This window comes from Anser anser (assembly GCF_964211835.1).
Source record: "Anser anser genome assembly, chromosome: 19".
Lineage (NCBI taxonomy): Eukaryota > Metazoa > Chordata > Aves > Anseriformes > Anatidae > Anser > Anser anser.
Window position 1 is genome coordinate 4,221,515 of NC_139740.1, and position 19,205 is coordinate 4,240,719.

The 19,205-nt window shown below is 59.8% G+C and overlaps 1 protein-coding gene across 1 annotated transcript; it reads right to left on the reverse strand.

Annotated features, from left to right (window-relative positions):
• Window positions 1–7,275: 7,275 nt before the first annotated feature.
• On the reverse strand, window positions 7,276–13,164 carry RNF222 (ring finger protein 222). The gene is made up of 2 exons (XM_083804834.1): window positions 12,296–13,164; window positions 7,276–11,108 (listed from the first exon to the last, which is right to left on the reverse strand). The coding sequence occupies exon 2, from the start codon at window positions 11,079–11,081 to the stop codon at window positions 10,437–10,439; it is 645 nt and encodes a 214-aa protein (XP_083660960.1). The 5' UTR covers window positions 11,082–11,108; window positions 12,296–13,164; the 3' UTR covers window positions 7,276–10,436.
• Window positions 13,165–19,205: the final 6,041 nt, after the last annotated feature.

Below are 19,205 nucleotides of genomic sequence, written 5' to 3' on the forward strand. Positions count from 1 at the left end.
CTGGGGACCAGCAGCCCTCCTCCTGCGCTCCCACGGTCACCCCCCTGATGTGGACTGCTCCTCACCAAAACGAGCAGCCTCCAGCTCTTCCTGCCTGCTGGTTTAACCCCAAAACGTTACACAAGTGCATGCCAGGAGTCCTCATCCGTGGCTTGTGCATGCTCCCAGTAGGCTTGGCCCCCTGTATCACAGCCTTGCTCTTCCCTCCTCTGCACCTTGGTGGCAGTGGGGGGGGGCACATCAACCCCTCTGATGTCATGGTTGTGATGGTTTGTCCAGATCCTCCAGAAGAAAAACTCCTTTTGTGACCAAATATTAGCAGCCGTATCTGTACCCTTACCCAGGCTGGTCCTGAGTATCACAGTGCCCAGGTGAAGCTGGCTTGGCTGCCCTTGTGAGCCCAGGGACATCCTGGTTGTCATCCAGGCAGAAGTCTGCTGGTACTTCTGGTACTGCTGGTACAGGTGACAGGGCTGGTGGTCAATGGTCCCTTGAGACCCAGAATTTTGATTTTACATGTCCTAACTGGATAGATCTTGAATTTCTTAGGTATCAGCAGGCTTTTTTAAAGTATTCACATCTCTTTTTGTTATCTGTTATAAGGAACAGAAGATGACCAGAATATGAGGAATAGGAGCAAGCAGATGGAGAGGAGTAGCACCAAACTAGGACTCCGTCACCCCACCCTTAGACGTGGTCTTCTATTGCAAACCTGCCACTGAAAACACACAGAGATGCACTATACGGATCTGCCGGGTGCATCACTACCACCTTGGGCATGAGAAGTGCAGCCACCCCGCACGGCGCCTTCACATCCCCCCTGAGCACACCATGCTCACTCCGACCCACGGCCAGAGCCCAACAGGAGCAACCTGGTGGCAGCAGAACGACTGCAAGTTGTCCTGGCAGGGGCCAGGTGTGGATTGGCAGGATCCGGCCGGCAGGCAGGACCAGGTCTGCCAAGCTCTCCGCGATGTGAAGAACAGGCTCAGCAGGGCTCGCTGCTGGGGGCTGGCCTGAGGTGCGGGTCCGATGTGCTTGGGGACCTCGTATGTACATGGGTGCACCTGCTGGGAGAAGGAGACGACAAAATTCAGCAGGACAGAGGATTTCCTAAACAAAACCCAGCAGGTGGCTGGGTGGAGGTCTAAGATACATTTCAGCTAATCTCAGCAAGATCTCAGGCACTTTCTAAGCAGCACTTACTGAAATGCTCAGAAGGTCTCTGTTTAGAGATCTACTGGAGCTACAGAGGTCAGAAAGGATTTAGTGCTTCAGCTGTCAAACTGGTGGTGGATCAACACCAAAACAAGCTCCCTGCTGACTCAAAGCACAGCTTTCAGGTGGGAGGGAACCAAAAGATCTGTGTCTCCTTCCTCCTGTGTTCCTGATGCAGTCCACAGAGACTTTGTGCAGGATGAAAGCACTCGTAATACCCATCGATGGGTTGTTCAGCACTTTCCGTTACGGACATCTGGTTTCAGTCATTTAAGACATTACCAAGCTTTATTCGATTGTGACTTCCCCTTCGAGGTGAAGTTTGGTGCTCCCGTCAGCCCTTCCCTCTGGACACCGGTGGACAGGGCAGCGCTGGCACTTGGGGCTCATCTGTCAGAGGCTCAGAGCAGAGCTGCACCGATGTGCTACAGGAGAGACGTTCCCCACCATTTCAGAAAGACCTCCACAGACTCCCGTGGGTGATGGAGGTGCCATTTGCACACATGCTGCTTGCACTCAGCCCAGCTCCAGCAGCAATTTCTTGCCCAGTTAGAGAGCTCCCAGGGAGAGCACACAGGGAACAGGACACTCGAGCCTCCACAGGAGGGTTGAGGGGAGGATGCCCACCGTCACCACTGCCTAGAAAGCAGGTTGGACAAAATAATGCTTTACGGGTAGTATCAGGCCTTTGCTGTCCATGTCAGCCTTATTACTTATCTCCTTGGGCCAACAGCAGTTGCAGTGGGGCTCATGGGCAAGTTGTCATCATGGGAATTCGTGGTCGGGGAGAACCCAGCAGCTCTTCTCTGCCCCCAGTTCCCGGGGCTCATGAGCCTGATGTCAGGGCTGGCATCTCAGCAACTGGTGGCCCTGCAGCCACTGAACCATCCCGTCTGCCCTCCCAGGGCAGGAAGGCTCCTGCTCAAGTCCATGGATATGCTGCTCACCACAGCCTCAAACCATCCAAGTAACTGACATTGGAAACTCAGGCACGCTGGGGGCCTGATCCTGCCCCAGGTAGAACTGGCACCACCTCCTATCACCCCAGAACGTGGCCCAGAGCATCCCCATACCAAGGGGTGGCACCAGCCACATCGAGCAGGGTGTGAGGCTGTGCCCTGGGGACACGAAATGGACCAGAGCCTGGGCAGGGTGTTCTGCGGCGGTCTGCTCTGCTCTGCTCTGGAGGAAGGGTTTTGGTGTCACCGGTCTGGGACTTTTTCATTAAAGTTGCTGCCTTCCTTTTCAAAGCCTTTTGTTTACTGACAGTAGGTGGTGGGGTAAAAGAGGAACTTCTGGCTGTGGTTACTCTGCCCACGGGCGGCTGTTACACAGGGGACAGCAAGAGCTGGAAAATGTGTAGAATATGCCAGATAGAGACAGAACGTCAGTAGCAAACAGCAGCAGCATTAATCCTTTTCAGGCAATATGGGGAGACCCCCTCCTGTGCAAGTAAGATTTTTTATTTAAAAAAAAAATAAAAAAGGAGGAAGTACATTATAAAAATAGTCACTGCTGGTTTCTCTGCATTTGCAGTCATGGGCGGGGGGGGGCACATCCTTTTTCCTTCAAATATAAACTCATGTTAAGAGAGCTCCTGTGATTCTTACAAATCCCCGTGACTCCAGGGGCCAAGACGTTTCAGAATCAGCCGTTGTCAGGAGATCACAGGCAATGACCCCAGGCAGTACCGCTGGGACACCAGCTCTGAGCGAGTGCCCTCTGCCTGGGGCAGGAGCTGACCTTCCTGGGCATCCCACCAGCCTGAAGCTGATGTCCACCCGTGGCCGATCAAGCAAGGAGCCAGCCCCTAGGCAGCAATTTGGTTAAATTTGTGCTTCACCCGTGGGCAGAGCCAGCTCTGCTCAGAGGCAGGGCAGCAGAACAGACTGCGGGAAGGAGACCCGAGGCGAGGACCAGGACCCGCAGGCACCGCCAGACGGGTAGCGACAGGGCTTGGGTGTCCTGGAGGAGCTGGGTCTCCCCCACTGCACAGCCCCCTGCAGTGAGCCCTGCCCCTCCCCGCACAGCCGCGGGTTCCGAACTGGGATTTGAGCCCCCCCAGCCCCCTGACTGCTGCAGCTGCCCAGCGTGGAGGTGCGCAGGGCAGTGCACGGGGTGGGAAGCAGCAGGCAGAACAGTGCCTCCTCCCTCCGCATGCCAGCCCGTTGCTGACATTGCCCTCGTGCCGTCATCACCCTCATGCCATCATCACCCTCATGCCATCTCGCTGAGCTCCTGGGGCTGGGCACCGCCTTGCGACTCGCAGGCTCGCTTCTGTCCCCACCCAGGGCTGCTGCAGTCGGCTGCTGGTATCGGTCACGCTCAGGGCGTGTGGCACGTGCAGCCACAAAGGGTGCCGCTGCCTGTCCCATCTTCCTGCCCTTCTGGACACACAGCGTCCCTTCAAGCAGCTGACAAGGGCTGAGCTGTTAAAGAGCCTCCAGATGAGACTCTTGGCTTCAGCTGGGCGCTCCAGACCTCCCCTCAGGTTCAGGGCAGAAGAAAAGTGTGTGCTTTTCCTAATGTCCAGCAACATTCACATGCTCACCAGGAGCCAGAGAAAGCGCATGGCTGGGCTGAGCCCAGATTTCTTGTCCCCCCTCGGGCAGAGACAGAACCTCATCCTGGAGCCACCTGCTGGGACAACACAGCCCTCAGCGGCCCTTCAGGCCTGGTTGTGGCCATACTTACAGGATGGGAAGCATGATCCTGCTTGTTTTTCACCAGGAAGGGCAAAGGCAGCTGCCAGCAGAAACAGATGCACCCTTACATCCTCCAGAGTCCCTGGGATGGGAGGGACGTGCCGTCCTGTCCCGGGAGCAGCACAGCATCCCCCGGGTCTTGCCACCCCTCCCAGCCCAGCCCTGCTTCTCTTCCCAGCCTCCACTAATGAGCTGAGCTCCGTTAATGCCTGCCTGAGCCCTGGCTGGGCTCCAAATGGATCAGCCCAGGAGTGCTGGCCAGAAGCTAATTGGTGCTCGTTTGAAAGTTCTGCAGTCATTAGCGAGATGGGTGAGAAGTGACCGCGACCAGCAGCCAGAGGATCTCGCCCAGGGGCTGGGAATAAAGCTAAAGAGTATCTCTTGGTGAGAGCAGCCCTTGTGCAAGGCTGGCATCCCTCTGCTTCCCTGGGGCTCGCTGCAGCTCTGGGGCCTGGCTGGGAACAGCCCAAGGATGCTCTCCCCCAGGGTCCCTGGACACCCCTGATTTCCCAGCAGCTGCGTGCAATCCTGCCCTGTATCAATGCCCAGCAGCTCCAACTCCTGATGGATCTGAGCAGATAAGGACAAGTTTTCCTGGAGGCTCCACATCTTAGAGCCAACTAAATTAACATTAGACCTTCCCGTCACATGTACACATTTCTCAGCATGTGGTGGCAGATGAACCCAGAGCAGGGTAAGGGCTTCTGCATGCTTGCTCCAGGATCTGTCCGTGCAGAGGGAGCTGGGTGCTTAGCACCAGCCCCGCAGCACCCCAAGCACACCCCGCCTCAGCATCGCCCATCCCTGCTTGTCCCGGGATCTGAAGGTGTTTCAGGCTTTTGGTTCTTTTTGTGTCCGGTTGCTAAGTTTTTGACAAAATAGGGCTGTGAATGGCTGTCACAGAAAAGCAATCAGACCTTCAGCAGGACATGGGCATCTGGTCCTGGTGAGCTGCTGCAGCCACGGGCATTTATGTGTCAGGGGGACACCAGCTGAGCCCCGCAGGTACTGCCAGGCCCCCAGGCCCATTTTAGGTCTGGAGAACCCCACTCCTCTGCAAGGCTCCAGAAAAAGAGCCCAGCCCGGGGCCATGCCCCATATGCTGGCACAGGTGGGCAATGTGAAAAGGTGGCTGCTGTGTGCTGGAGGTGGAGCCTAGAAGATCTTGGCTGGAGAGACCCAGGCATGGGGACACCTGTCTGGGTCAGTGTCACCATGTCCGTGTCCCACACCAGTTGGTCAACCCAGGCCAGCCCCACTCCAGCCTTCATGGGCTGGGTGCAGGGGAGGAGAGGAAGCTCAGAGGAGCTTTCTTCTCAATTATTCATGCCGAAATTTCAGCTGATGCAGCCGGGGCTCTCAGAGGCTGGCTCCTAATGGAGCCTGCTGACGTGCCTGGCCAGTAAGCACTCCTGGGCCCTGCGCAATTCCCACCTCTCCCATCTCCGAGCCATGAAAGCGCCACCTTCTCCTGCTAATGACGCATTATGCAGCCATTACCCAGAGCACACAGCCCTGCTGCCACCAGGCAAAGCTGCTGGCGTGGGAAGGGCAGCGTGTGCCCTCCAGCCTGGGAAATCACACACACCGGAGCTGCCAGGGATCTTCCTCGGGTCCTGTCCACACTGGAAACTGAGGGCGGGTTGCCAAGCCAGCAATTTTAGGCAGAGGAAGGGAAGGAGACGACCTGGGGGACACTGGGACCAGCAGCACCCCGGGTCCTGCAGAGCAGCCAGCATCATGCTGCGCTGGCTGCTGCACACCACATCCACCTGCAGTCAGACGACTCCATGGGGCCACTGGTGGAAGGTGGGTCAGGAATGGCAAAGCTAATGGCAGGACATTGTGCAGGAGAACGTCTTAAACGCATCAGGACTGTCTGCCAGCCTGATGGCGGTTCTGGCCCTGCCTCTTTGCAACACTGGCCGGGGTTTCCTGGGACTCCCACCCACCCTTTCCACGCGGACATCCCGCACCAGCTGGGCAGAGCTGCAAGCACAGCCTTGGTGTATGCACAGCTCACGGTGCCAGCTAACCAAAAGGGGGTTCGTGAGGGCCACAGTATCGTGGGAAGGCTCAGGTCACCTTACAGAGTCCTGTGTGTCGTCTTCATGCCCACTTTCTCCGCTGTCCACACAGCATGGAGAAATGTGGACAAGCACCACTCTGCCGGTCACCCCCCACAGCCTGTTGTCCCCGCACAGGCACGCATCCATCTACTGCCCACCTCCAGCTAGTGCCATTCTCACACTGACCTGAAGCCCCACCACCCACCTAACACCCATCCATCGCCACGCACTCCTCACCCAGCTATTCTAGTTCAGAGCAACGCTCTGCCTGTGGATCACTCCTCCCTGCCTGGGAGACACCCATCAGCCCTGGCGTGGTTTTTGTTCCCTCTCCTAAAAAGAGAGCAGTAAGCCCTTGTGCTCATGGTGACTGTGCTGGTGGTCCTACGGGAGTTATGGAAGTGCAGGAGAGTTTTCTCTCAGAAGGGCAGAGGACGTATTGTTGGAAAGGATCTGTTCGCCCTGCTTCTCCATGTGAGAAGCATCCTCAGAGACATCCTCAGAAGCATCCTCAGGAGCACCTGCATGGGCAGACAGCTGCTGTGCCCGAGTCCTTTCTCAACAGGCTTCCGAAACCTGCAGCAGGAGATCCGAGCCTGCTCCAGATGGCCATGCTTATCAAATCACTGAGCTGGCACACACATCCCCACCCCTTTCCTAGCCAGCTGGCGCCCAGGGCAGGTCCCCAGGCCAGCCTGCCTGCCTTCGCGGTGGCGATACCTGGCGGTGCTCGCCAAAGCATCCTGCCTGCAGCGGGGCTGCTGGCTGCTGGTTCAGGGTCATGTAGCCTGGTGCACCCCATTGCCATGGGTGAGTGGGAAAGGCAGATTTTGGGGTTGTGCCTCGATGTACCCAGCATGGATAGGGCCATGCACCCACGGCAGGAGTTGGTGCCCACTGTGAGCAGGCTGAGGGCTGGCACCAGGAATGCCATCAGTGCCAGGCGGCCACCCCAAGAGCAATGACTTTCTGATGCTGCTCATCGACTTGGGGCCATGTCTCTGTTCTCATCCAGCCCACAGCCAAGCCGCAGGGCTCCTGGGAAGGGACGTGGTCTGGAGACCTCTCCTACCAGAGAGAAGGGGAAAAGCCTCTGACACACCAGCTCCTGGGGTCCGCTGGCACCTCCACCCTCATCTCCCTGCCCAGGACCAAGGTGTAGGAGAGCTCCAGCCCCACCGGGCCGGGCAGGTGTGCTGCTGGAGCAGGTGAAGCTGTGGGCACCACAGGGTCCTGAGGGAAGGGACACCCCAGGCTGACCCATGCAGAGCACAACAGTGAAGAGGGGACTTTGATTTCCTTTAAAAGCACGGGCAGGCTCCACATCACACACAGCCAGATGTCCCTCCCTGGGGACAGCTGGTGCCACAGCCCCAGGGCTGGTGGGGGGAAGGTGCCCGGACACTCACTTCAGTTCAAGTGTCTCTGGAAACTTCTACTGAGGCACGCACATACATCGGCACCTGCTTGAAATAAAATACAAGGCATGAAAACAGGCATGGAAACCTGTGCACTGATAGTGAAACACGTCCAACTGCACCTTGAGCACAGCCAGCTGCCTGCTGGACATGAGGACACACCGACACACTTGCACACACACTCTCCCAATGCCCCAAATGCCCACACTCTACCCCAGTTCAGCCCAAGCTGGGCTTTATTTCTTGCCACATGTTTGCAGAGCAGTCCCAGACCAGCATCAGAGCTCCTGGCATCCTGCCCCATCGCATGAGCCCTTCATCCTCATTGCACGGTCCTACACAGCCCCTGCCCACCAGGGATGTGTCCCCTCCTCCAGAGCTGCCTGGAGGACATGCCTCTGGCCCTTTTGTTAGCTGACCTTTAATTTTGTGTGCATGCATGCTGGCCTTCCTTATCTGCAGGAGAGCCATTAGCTCCCTCCCAAATGCACTTAGAAAATAATTGCCCTAATGGGCTCCTGCCTTAGGCAGCTTGGGTTTGCTCATGAAAACCACAGCCTCTGGGCTGTGGCAGGGGACAGGGCCCCAGTTTCACAAGGGGACAAGGGACGGGACATCCCAGCCCTCTCCAGCAATGAAAAGGGGAAAGGGGAAGGGATTGGGATGGAGCCAGGGCCCCCAGGGCATCCCCAGGGATCTCCAGCAGCTCCCAGCCTGAATCGCAAGTACCAGCGGCGTGCCAGGAGCCTGCAGCTGACAGTAACTCTGCAAGGAGATGCTGCCCGGAGAATTTGGACACGAGTGGGTGACTGACCGCCCACAGACCGGTGCTGGTGTCTGCTGGAGGAGACGGCAGGGGCAAGGCAGGACTACGCGAGTGTCCCCACGGCAGGTGATGAGCAGGGGGGGGGCCGGGACATTTGCAGAGAACACAGCCACCTGATGCACGGCCCCGAGCTGCCCCTGTCCCTGAAATGTTCAGGTCACCACAAGGAGCCAAAGCCCTGAGTGACTCAGCGCTGAGCTGGAAATGGCCTCAGAGCCCTGCGATGCCCTTGGTGGGGGTGAAGCTGCGCAGCGCCTGGGGGTCTGGTGTGAGGAGAACCAGACCTCCCCCAGGGACCTGCAGCCGGACAGGGCTCAGGAAGGTCTGGCTCCGGCCATCAGCACGAATAAGGAGCAAACAGGATGCTGGCAGCTTCTCCGTCTGCACAGGAAGGGGCTGGGATCACCCTCCCAGACGCACACAGACCCCAGGACAGGCCCCGGCACCCAAGGGTGGCCCTGGTGAGGACGTGGGGCCGGGGGCACTCAGCTGGCCCCGAGCAGCGGGGGGCTCTGGGCTGCTGCAGTGGCTGCTGGTACAACTGGGCCCTGGTTCGCCGGGGTGTGCTTGCTGCAGGACTTCCCGGGGGGGCTCCGTGACCCTCGCCCACCAAGGCAGGGGCTGGAGGGGCAGGGTGCCACCGCCCAGGGCTGCTCCTGCCACCACGCCAGCCCCCGCAGCCATCCCTGGCCAAGCAGTGCCACCCTGTGGCAACCTCCTGCCCGAAAGGGGGGGATGCCCCCAGAGCCCCAGCCGAGGCCCACGGCACTGCCTGTCCCTGCTGACGGCACCTCTTGGTCCCCTCTTCCATTTTTCCACCCTGACACATCTCAGGATGTCCCTCCGCACCCCGGAGCTGCTGCTGAGGCTCTTTGCCACCCCCTTGCCAAGCATCCCCGAGACTCCAGCAACAGCAGCAAAAAGTGGGCTCCTCCACCCCTTCCCACCTCCGGGCAGCCCCTACAAAGGGGGTGGCTCCCTGGCACCCTCCAGTAATTCCCCTGACACATGGCGTCATAACAAGGGTAATTATTAAACGATGAGGCATGGGCGCGTTATTGTCAGGTAATTATTTGTTATGAAATAGGATTTCCATTCCGGTGCGGTGTCTCAAGCACTTTTTCCTCAGATGATCTCCCAGTGCTTCGTGCGGGGGTCAGTGCGCAGGTGGAGAAACTGAGGCACGGGGGCGAATGAGTGGTGTCCTGGCTCTGCCCAGAGGTGGGCCATGGGCTGCCTTGATCCTTTCCCATCAAGCAGCATTCCCAGCCCCAGGTGGGTTTTATTTGTCCCCCTGAAACGTCCTGGATGATCCCAAAGCTGTCTCGGTGGCACTCTGGCCACCTGACGCCCAGCCAGGCAGTGGGAATCTCACTTAGGGAGCACGGGGACCAAGTGCCACCCTCCTGCCTGCCGCCACCTCCTGCGGGTGACAGCGAGGGACATCCTGCTCCTGCTCCATAGGGGTCAGGCAGTCTGAAAGCACCGAGGTCCTTGGGGCACATTCCAGAATGAGCGAGGCCAGCAGCACCCACGGGGCTGGGCACTGGGTCAGGAGGACAAAGGTGGTGGTGAGGGTGCAGAGGCAGCATTGGGGTGCCCAGCCACGGGGGGAGCGTGGCAGGAGGACGTCGCCGTCACCGCTGGCAGCTCTGGCAGGGGGTGACCAGCAGCCCCCGCTCGCCCTTCCTTTAGACAGGGCACAGAAATCCCCAAATCTCAGCTGCACATCCCGGATGCCCACACCATGGGGAGCAGGGTGGGATTCCCAAACCTGCCCCTGGCACAGCCTAGACCTGGCTTTGCCCCCTGCCCTGCTGCCTGTCCCTGTACGCCCAGGGCAGAAGGGACACGGTGGCAGCAGGAGCATGGCCCCCACCCTGGGGACCTGAGAGCAGGGCTGAGGGAGGGCATGGCTGGGACTGCGTGGGCAGCGAGCTGGGTCCCTTCCTGCCCCATTGTGCCACTAAAATGCCAGAGAAACCCACTAGCAGGTCTTGAGAAGCCACGTTTTAGCCAAAATGCAAAAAAATCCAGCATGTGAGCACCCAGAGATCTTCAAAAACACCCAGAAGTCCCTGGCCAGATGGAAAAGCTTCCCCTGGAGCTGCTTCTGGGCTCCCTCCAGGGAGGTTTTCCAGGAGGCGCCAGCCCCAGCATCAGAGGCAGCACTGCAGCAGCCGAGCCGGTCCCATCCCTGCTATGAGTCCCTCTTCACCAGCAGCAGCCAAGGGAGCACGGCCGCCAGCATGGCCACGGTCAGTATGAGGAGGACGGCCAGGGCGATGGGCGACTGACAGCACTTCAAGCCCAGGGCCGAGCTGGAGGACACCGTGCTGCGTGTTTCGGCTAGGCTTCTCCTCCCCAGGGAGGAGCAGTCCGTGTCCACCAGTGGCATCCCGTGGCTGCTGATGACGAAGATGTGGGCTTCCCGTGCCAGCTCTCCCTGCGAGTCCCTGGGGCTGCTCCCCGTGCCGCGGCACCGGTCGAAGCTCTGCACCGGCATCACAAAGTGGCTGGGCACCACCAAGGTGTTGCTGGGCTCCGGTTTGGCCAGCTGGGACAAGGAGGAAGGTGACAGGGGCATTTCCAGCGTCAGCAGGTTGCTCGGCCAAAGAGCCTTCTTCTTGCTGAGGAAAGTCACGTAGCGGCAGACGGGGCAGATGATGCTGCTCTGCACCTGGCCGTCCAGCTTGGCGGAGAGCAGGCACTTCACCAGGCAGTCATGGCAGAAGACGTGCCCGCAGCTGAGCCTGCGGTGCGTGTGCTCCAGCGGCTGGAACTTCTCGTAGCAGACGGGGCACTCGGCCGGGGGGGCCTCCTTGCTGGACGAGGTCTCCGACATCCCTGCTGGGCCCCGGGTGCTCCCCAGCTGCGAGGAAAGATGCGGGGGGTTGATAAGGTTAATAAGGTCTGGGGCACAATGGTTGGCATGCTCTATCTCTCCTCCTCCCTGCTCTCTTGCCCTTGCCCTCTCACAGATGTGTGGGTGGCAATGAGGCACGGTCCCCACGAGGCAGGGCATTTTCATTAATGTATTAAACCCACTTGTTTGGAACTTGGTGCAGGAAAGGGATGATGGGAGGACCTCAGCTCTGGAGCCACCAGGAGCAACAAGCCCCAGCTGCAAAACTCCATGGGAAAAGGGAAAAGGTGCGAGCCCCTGGAAGGGGCTGCACCCACTGGCACCCTGCTGCAGGCAAAGCAAGCTCGGTGCGTGGCACCAGTGCCTCTGTGCTCTGCCGTCAGCTCCAGAGCCATGGGAGGTGGGAAGACCCATCCCACAGAGAAACCTGCCGAGGAAAGGAGACCTTCCCACCCTGGGGGACGTGGAGGAACTGGGAGGATGGGCAGGTGGGGCAGGGGGGTGAAGAGGGAGCGTGTGCGGGCAGGCAGCGAGCCCCACACCAGGCTCCCTCCAAGGACGTCCCAGCCCGGTGGCCGGGCCACCGCTGGAGCACGGTGCGGGCTGCGAGCCCCAGGAGCGGCGTCTGCTGTTAGTCAGAGCGGGCAGGGCACAGCCCGGCCCTGACACCTCACCCGGCCCCTGCCCTGGCCTCGGGCACCAGGGAGCGCGGGGCCACCACGGCCACCTCGGTCCTGAGCCCCCTGCATGGGCTGGGTCTGAAGGAAACCCATGTGCTTCCGAGGGCAGGGAGCATGGGGTCAGGGGAGGGAGAGGGAGAAAAGGTGAAGGAGGGATGCTCAGCGCCCTTCTCCTAGAGTGGTTCAGCAGCTGGAGCTCCATAAAGCAGGCAACCCTCCAGCCCCCCCAGTGTTTTCAGACCCAACACAATCTGCACCCACTTTTGCAAGCCTGAGTGCACCCATGGGTGTCCTCACAGATATTTCTGGAGTTTTCACCATCCCCCTAGCTGCAGGAGATGTGGTCACGGCAGCCCCTCTCAGAGCCCAGCACCGGGATGGCCACGCAGACACAAGAAGCCATCCCCTCCCTGCTCAAGGGGAGGAAGCCCCAACTCCTGCTCTGATTTAGGGACTTGATGCTCCCTAAAGAACCACAGGAGACCCTCACCCCGTGCCCCGGAGCCCCCCTACCTGCTGCAGGGCACCTGGGCAGGGTCTTCTCCATGCACGGCACCACTGTCCCCAGCGCCGAGCAGCAGCCGGGACGGGGACCGGGACGCCTATATAACACGGAGGTGGTGGCTGCGCGTTTCATGCGGGCACGTTACGTAAAAGCAGGAGCGGGGACAGGGCAGCTCCCGGGGAGTGAATGTGGAGGAACTCGTTCGGGTTTTAAAGCCCTGATCTTCACCAGGGAGTGGGTGAGGAGCCAGCGTCAGGCGTCGGAGGCAGGGCTGGGCGGTAAGGTCCTGCCTGCTTGCCTTTGTGTAATGAAATCAAACCCTGCTGGAACAGGGGCAGAGGGGGTGCTGCCCCCCGGCCGCATTGCTGGCTGCTCACCCAAACCCCAGCATGGCTGGGGGCAGCCCCAAAAGCTCACAGCGGGGCAGGCACTCGAGCCACTGGCACCTCACTCCTGCCTGGCGGTTTCCAGCATCAGTTGCTGCAGATTTGGGGCAGGTGGGACCCCTGCATTTATCTGTGAGTCACAGCTTGGCCACATGAGGGCTGGAAACCCACAGAGAGAAGGTTTCCTGTGGTCCTGCCCCTTATCCTGGAGTGCTGTCGTTCCTCACCTGACCCCCAGGCAAGGAGCCGAGAGGCATCTTCCCTCCAAAGCCTCCCAAAAACTGTTTGCAGGGTGGATGGTTCCTGCCACCACCTCAGTTCTTCCCAGCCTCCCCAGCCCAGGCGGTGGCCACAGGGTGGCCAACCTGGCTTCAAGGGACCTGAATGCCCTGGGGACCTGCAGTCTCCACCGTGGTTCAGGAGAAACCTGGACAACAAGCAGAGATCCTGCCTGGGGGCAGAGAGGCTCTGCACAACCATCCCTGGTCCTGCACCCCTCCAACCTCAGGAAGGTGCCCAAGGCTCTCCAGGAACTATGGGGCAAGCAGGAAAGAGGTGGATGAGCACATTAATGCAGCCTTGGCACCCAAAAACTCATCGATGGATCCCCAGAGTCGCTGCAATGGGAGCAGGGATGGTTTCACGCCCTGGCAGGGCAGCGGGTGGCAGGCGTGGGCAGCAGTATCAGTCACCCGTGGGCGCAGCGGTTACAACACGAGGCTGGTTTCTGGAAGGAAAAGGGAGGGTGCAGCCTCACCATGCCATGCCGTGCCGTGGGACAGCTACCAAAATGCATCTGGCCTCTGCAGAGAGCACCTCTGGTGGGGGTCGTGCCCAGGGGACCTCTTTTGCCATGAAATCCCAATGCGAGCTGTAGGGAGATCTGGAGCACATCATCCCCATCCGCTCCGCTGCGCAGGTCAGGGACAGAGCCACTCCCCTCACTACCCCAAATTTCTCACACTGGTGGAGGCTGAAAGCTCTGCAGACTGAGCCAGGGCTGGGGTCCCACCGGCACCTTTGGGGTGCGCACCCCCATCCTACCACCTCTCCTTGGGGCTGCTGGCACCCACCGGGGCGCTGTGGGGGGAGAAGTGACCGGGGCAGTGCCCGTGGATGCGGGGCGGCCGCGCTGCCCCCACCTGCAGCTTCCCGGCTGGCACCGCGGCGGGGTGGAAATTCCTGCTTCCCATAGCTCGGATACTCTCCGCCGTCGGAAACTATGAGCTCACGGCACTATACATAGGCACTGGAAAAACAAGTCTGCCTCCCTCGGCAGCTTTGGCCTCACTGAAATCAAAGGGATTTTGGTGTATCGCGGCCCCGGCTTTGTCAGCAGTTTCGTCCTCTCCCGGTCACGGCCGTTCCCGGTGCCTTTGCCCCATTTCCACGCACGGCCGCGTCTCTGCTGGGTGACAGGGTTGGGTCTGACGGTGCCTGAACAACAAGAGGCCAGGTTCAGGGACAAAGCCAGGTCCAGGATCCCTTTTCCAGGTGAGGAGGTGGCTCCAAGCTCAGCTCCTGGCCCATGACCACAGCCAGAGCTGCTCTGCCCAGAACCGGCGGCTTCCCGCAGACCAGGGACGTTGCTGACCCAGGAGGGGACACAGCCCTGGCTGCGGGGTTGGGGTGGCCGGGGTCCCCTCCCTGCAACGGTGACAGATTTGGGGCAGATCTTTGCAGCTTTTTACAAGGAGGAAAGGATGCTGCGAATCTTCCCCAGCATCACCCAGACTTCCTACTCCCAACCACCAGGCAGACGGGAGGCACAAAGCTATCATGTATAGCTACATAAAATTGCTTATCTTCAAAGCACACTTACAGACAGAAGATTGATCTCTGTGTGAGTTTGGTGCCATAGGTCTCGGCATTTCCATGTCAAGTCCGTGCTGCAACTTCTAACCGATGGCACAGGGAAGTCTCCGATGATCCCAGGTATGTCCCTGTCCATTTGCTCAGCTGGGGCCAGGATCCTGGTGAGAAAAATCCCAATTTATTCTTGGTGGCAAGATGCACACAGGGAGCTTTGCTGCTCAGCCAGGTGAAGTGTTCAGTTCGGGAAGGAGGAATCATTGTGCCCACGTCTCTAACTGGCAGCCAATTTGGGAAGTTTTACTCGACATCTTACTGTGGTTTGTATTTCATGTTCAGATCTTGACCTGCAGATCTGAGGCTTTACAGGAGGTTCTGCTCAGCCCCTTCTCCTTCCACCTCTTCCCAGGCACCTCTCAAGCACAGCGGGTGGTTGGCACTGGTGAGAAGGAGCCGAGGGTAAGAGGGGAGAAGTAAACCTGCGTTTGGCCTTAGCCTGCAGAGATGTCCCCAGCCTGGGGACAGGCTCAGGGGAGCACGCCCGAGCCCCCAGAAGCAGCAGCAGGAGCCCTTCCTTCAGCGGCCTCCCGGGTGCTCTGTGCCTCGCCCAGGAGGTGGTGCTCTCGTACGTGCTTTGGCTGCCCCCCAAAAACCAAACCCGGGTGCGCGGAGCAGCCCCGAGCCCGCACCCGCGGAGCGGCGAGGCCCGGAGCTGGCGGTGCCACGGCCGGGGGGCTGCCCCCGGCTGGGTGGGACGCGAGCACCCTCCTGCAGCGAGACATCTGGGTCCGGCCCTTCGGGGTGAGAAATGCCCGTCAGCACCGGGGAACGGCTGGAGCCTCCCCAAACCCCTCTCCGATTCCCCTTTTCCCACCAGGGTGAGGATCTGCTGAGCGGGTGCTGCCTGCTTTGCTTTCCTTTTTACCTTTTTGCTTTCCTTTTTAGCTTTTTGCTTTCCTTTTTACCTTTTTGCTTTCCTTTTTTCCCTTTTACCTGTGGTACCCGGGCATCGCAGCCCCAGCCTGCCGTGAGCCGGGTGCAATCCCTCATTGCCCTGCTCTGACACCAAACATCGGCTCTGGTCCCACCCGGCCCATGCAGAGCCACACAGCCCTGTGGCACACAGGGTTTTTCCAAACCTGGGAGGGCAACTGTGGTCTCCAGGGGCTCCATGAAGGCTTTCTTTTCCCCTGAGCTGCACAGACCCCGTCTTTAGTCCCCATCCCAAAGACAGTCCCAACCCCATGGGGACTGGGGGAGTGTCAGGGCTGTGCCAGCTCCCACTGCACACCTGGGCTTGGTCCCTGCTTTGCAGGGCAGGCTTGGCCCATATGGACACAAGCTTTGCCACCATTTGCCCCAAAAGCCAGAGGCAAATAGGTTTTGATGAATTATTTGCTACCACAAACAGATGCAAGAGTGCCAGAAGCTGGCTTTCCCTGGGCCTTGTTCTCAGAGCAAGGCACAAATGGGGTGTCAGGATCTGGCCCACATCCCCTCTGCCTCCCCATCTCTCCAGCATCCCCTCCCTGCCCCGGTCCCACCTCACCTCCCATCCCAGCCCCTTGGGGAGATGGTTAAGGGGATGGGGTGCCGCTGCAATGCTAATCCACAGCACCTCCTGCATAATAGAGAAAGCACACAGCTTTCCAGCGAGCAGGCAGACACTCCTGGGGAGAAGGCGGCGTTTGCTCAGCCGGGGCTGGCAGCTGCCTCTAGCCCTCCGGAGTGGTCAGGGCAGAGGGGCTTGGGCATTCTGCAAGCACAAGGATGGGCAAATCCTTCCTGGGAACAGGGCCAGGGTGGGAAGCAGCATGCTGAACCTGTCGTCAAATCCTCTGGTTCAACGTGGCCAGCAAAGGTGGATTTTCCCCTTGCTTCTGGCATGGGAGGCCTGAATGGGGCCATTGCAGGAGTCTGGGATGCAACCGGGGTTTGAACCCTCATCCCCTGCACGCCAGCTGCTGGCACAGGTAGGAGCGAGTGTGGTAGAGAGCCAGGTGAGATGACAAGGTGCTGGGGACACCCCGGCTCAGATGCTCACCTCTTTTTCACTGGCAGTTTCTTTGAGCCATATTTTTGAGGACAAGGCACAGAAACCCTGCAATGTTAGCAGAACAGGCTGCTGGAGTTTGCGTTTTGGGGTCCTGTACCAAAATGAGTTATTCTCTGCATTTTTGGCTGCCAGCCTGCTGCAGTTTGCTGTTTTCCTCCCAGCCCCAGCTCCTGGAGGGCTGGGGTAGCAGCGGGGCAGTTTAACAGGAGCCAGAACAGGTCAGCCTCCAGCTGCTGCTTCAACACACGTCTCGGAGCAGCACAAGGAAAAACGGGCTCAGTAAAAGGAGCATTCGATATTCACTTATGGCGGTGCTCACGATCTGGGTTACTTTAACGATTTTTCCTGGGGTTTATGACCACACAGTGCTGCAAACGGAGCGTGTGCGTGCAGAGCTGCTCTGCCAACCAGGGCTGCCTGGCAGCCTGCCCACCAGACACCCAGGGGGCTGTCGAGATGTGATGCTCGGCTCAAAGGGCATCCTCCCCACCCTGCCGTGCCTGGGTTTATGCACCCAAAACAAGGTGCCCAGCAAGGGAAGGGTGACCCGAGCGCCCCTGGCCAGGGCTGAGCTCTGGAGACATTTCCCGCATCTCCTGGACCATCCCCACCCAGGGACCCCCAGGAAGATGGGTGCCGAAAGATGTGGGGTGCACAAGGGGTAAACCCTGCACCCAGTGAGCAGCAGGGCAATAATCAAGAAAAAATCATCACTGGGGGGCGGCTGTGCGTTCAGTAGGCAGGCAGAGCTGTGAACAGCTTTTTTTAAGAATTGCTGGCAAAGTCTGTCAAAAGAAACAATTGGGCAAATATCGCCCAGCACCAAAAGCAGCACTCAGATTAGCCAGTAAAAATAGCAGCTTTTACTGACAAAAAAGCCTCTGTGTGGATGTACGCAACCAGCTCAGGGCGGGGGGACTTTGAGTAAAGGGAGGATAAATTAAGTGTCTCTGCCTTTGTCCCATGTCCCTCCCATGTCCCCCCCAGCCCCATCCCTGCTCCCTTCCCCAGCCCGTCTCTCCCCGTCCCTGCCTCCTCGCCCGTCCCCTCCCGCTGCCCCTGCTGGGGGTGCACCGCCCCATCCCCACCCGAGCCACCTCCTGCCAGCCTGGTGCCCAGATCCATTTGGTGATGGCTTCAGATGGCCACGATTCAACCCACCGGGTTACGAGGACGAAACGCTGCCGCAGCTCTTGGTGTGGCATTTGGATGGGGACGACCGCAGAGCTCCCGAGGGCTCCGGGTACAATGAGCTGCTGGTTCTCAGCCCACGTCCCCATGGGTAAACGCTCACAGCAGCACAGCCACAAGCACGTTTCGCTGGTGCCACCCAGCACAGCCCAGGGCAGGCACCCCCCCCCCCCCCCCCCCCCCCCCCCCCCCGTCCTGGCCTCTCCTTCTCCCAAAGCCTCCTTCGCCCTAAGGCTCTGCAGAACCCAGCCCTCCCCTGGCTGCTTTGGCTCTATAAGGAATGAGAAATTCCTTACACTGGGAAATAATCGGTGCTGGTGGTAGCATGGAGGCACGGGAGATGTAGGGGAGATGCTGACGGCCCCGTGTGCCCCACTGGGGGCCTGTCCCTGCTATGGGCTGCTCCCAGCTCTGCCCCCCAGCCTGGATGCTCCTGTCTGGACAAGCCGCTTCTCCCCAAATCCAGTCCCTGGGGCTACTTGTGCCTTTGACAGTGCCTCTCAGAGGGAACGCCTGGGAGTAAAAGCACGGTAGCTCTTAAAAGGTGCGTTGTGCCCAGCCCCCCTTGGAAAACAGCGGGCTCCTGACCTGCTCCAACACTCAATGCGGGCACCCAAATTGCCCCAGGGCTCAAGGACAGGCACCCAACCGGCTTTGGAGATGAATGGGGGGCACCCAACTTGCTTCAGAGCCTGATGGGCCCCAACCTGCTCCAAACCCCTCCCAGCACACAAACAACCCCTGGGGGCCTGCACCCACCCTGTGCCCCCTGCATCTGGGGCTGCCCCCATCCACGGGGCTCCCTGAGCTGTGCCCTAACCCTTGCAAACCTACAGCCCACCCCGCCCCGCGTCCCCCTGCTCACCCACCGCCACAGTGACCTCCCCACATGGGCTGCCCCCGTGGGACATCGCCGGCATCCCCACGCCCGGACCGTGGGACAGCCGTGGCTCCTGCCCCCCTCCGTGAGAGGCCGCCTTTGCTCCAGCACATCACGTCTCTCTCGTCTCCCTTTTCTCTCGGCCGCCTTTCAGGCGAGGGGCTTTTGCTGGCGAAACACAAATCTGGCCGGGGTAGCGGCAGACACGGCCGCATTGTGCGGCCCCTAATGCTAAGTGACTGCTCCTTTGTGCGGCCGAAAACGCCCAGCCCCTGGGCGAGCGCCTGGGAACAGCTCCGGCTTACAATGGGGTGCAGCCGGGAGGCACCTCAAAGCAAATATTGACTTAAAAATCGGCGTTAACCAGGCAGGCACGGCGGGCATCTTGGGAAAGGCAGCCCCCGCTGCTGCGGCTTTGCTGGCAGAGGCAGGGCTGGGAGGAGGCGGGGGGTGAGGGCAGATTTGGGGCGTCGGGAAAAGTGCACCGAGAGCGGGGACACGGTGCCAACGGGTGGTGTTGGCAGCACGGTGAGAAAAGATGGGCACCCGACATGGTCAGAGCAAAATGGTGGGCACCCGACCTGCTCCTGAGA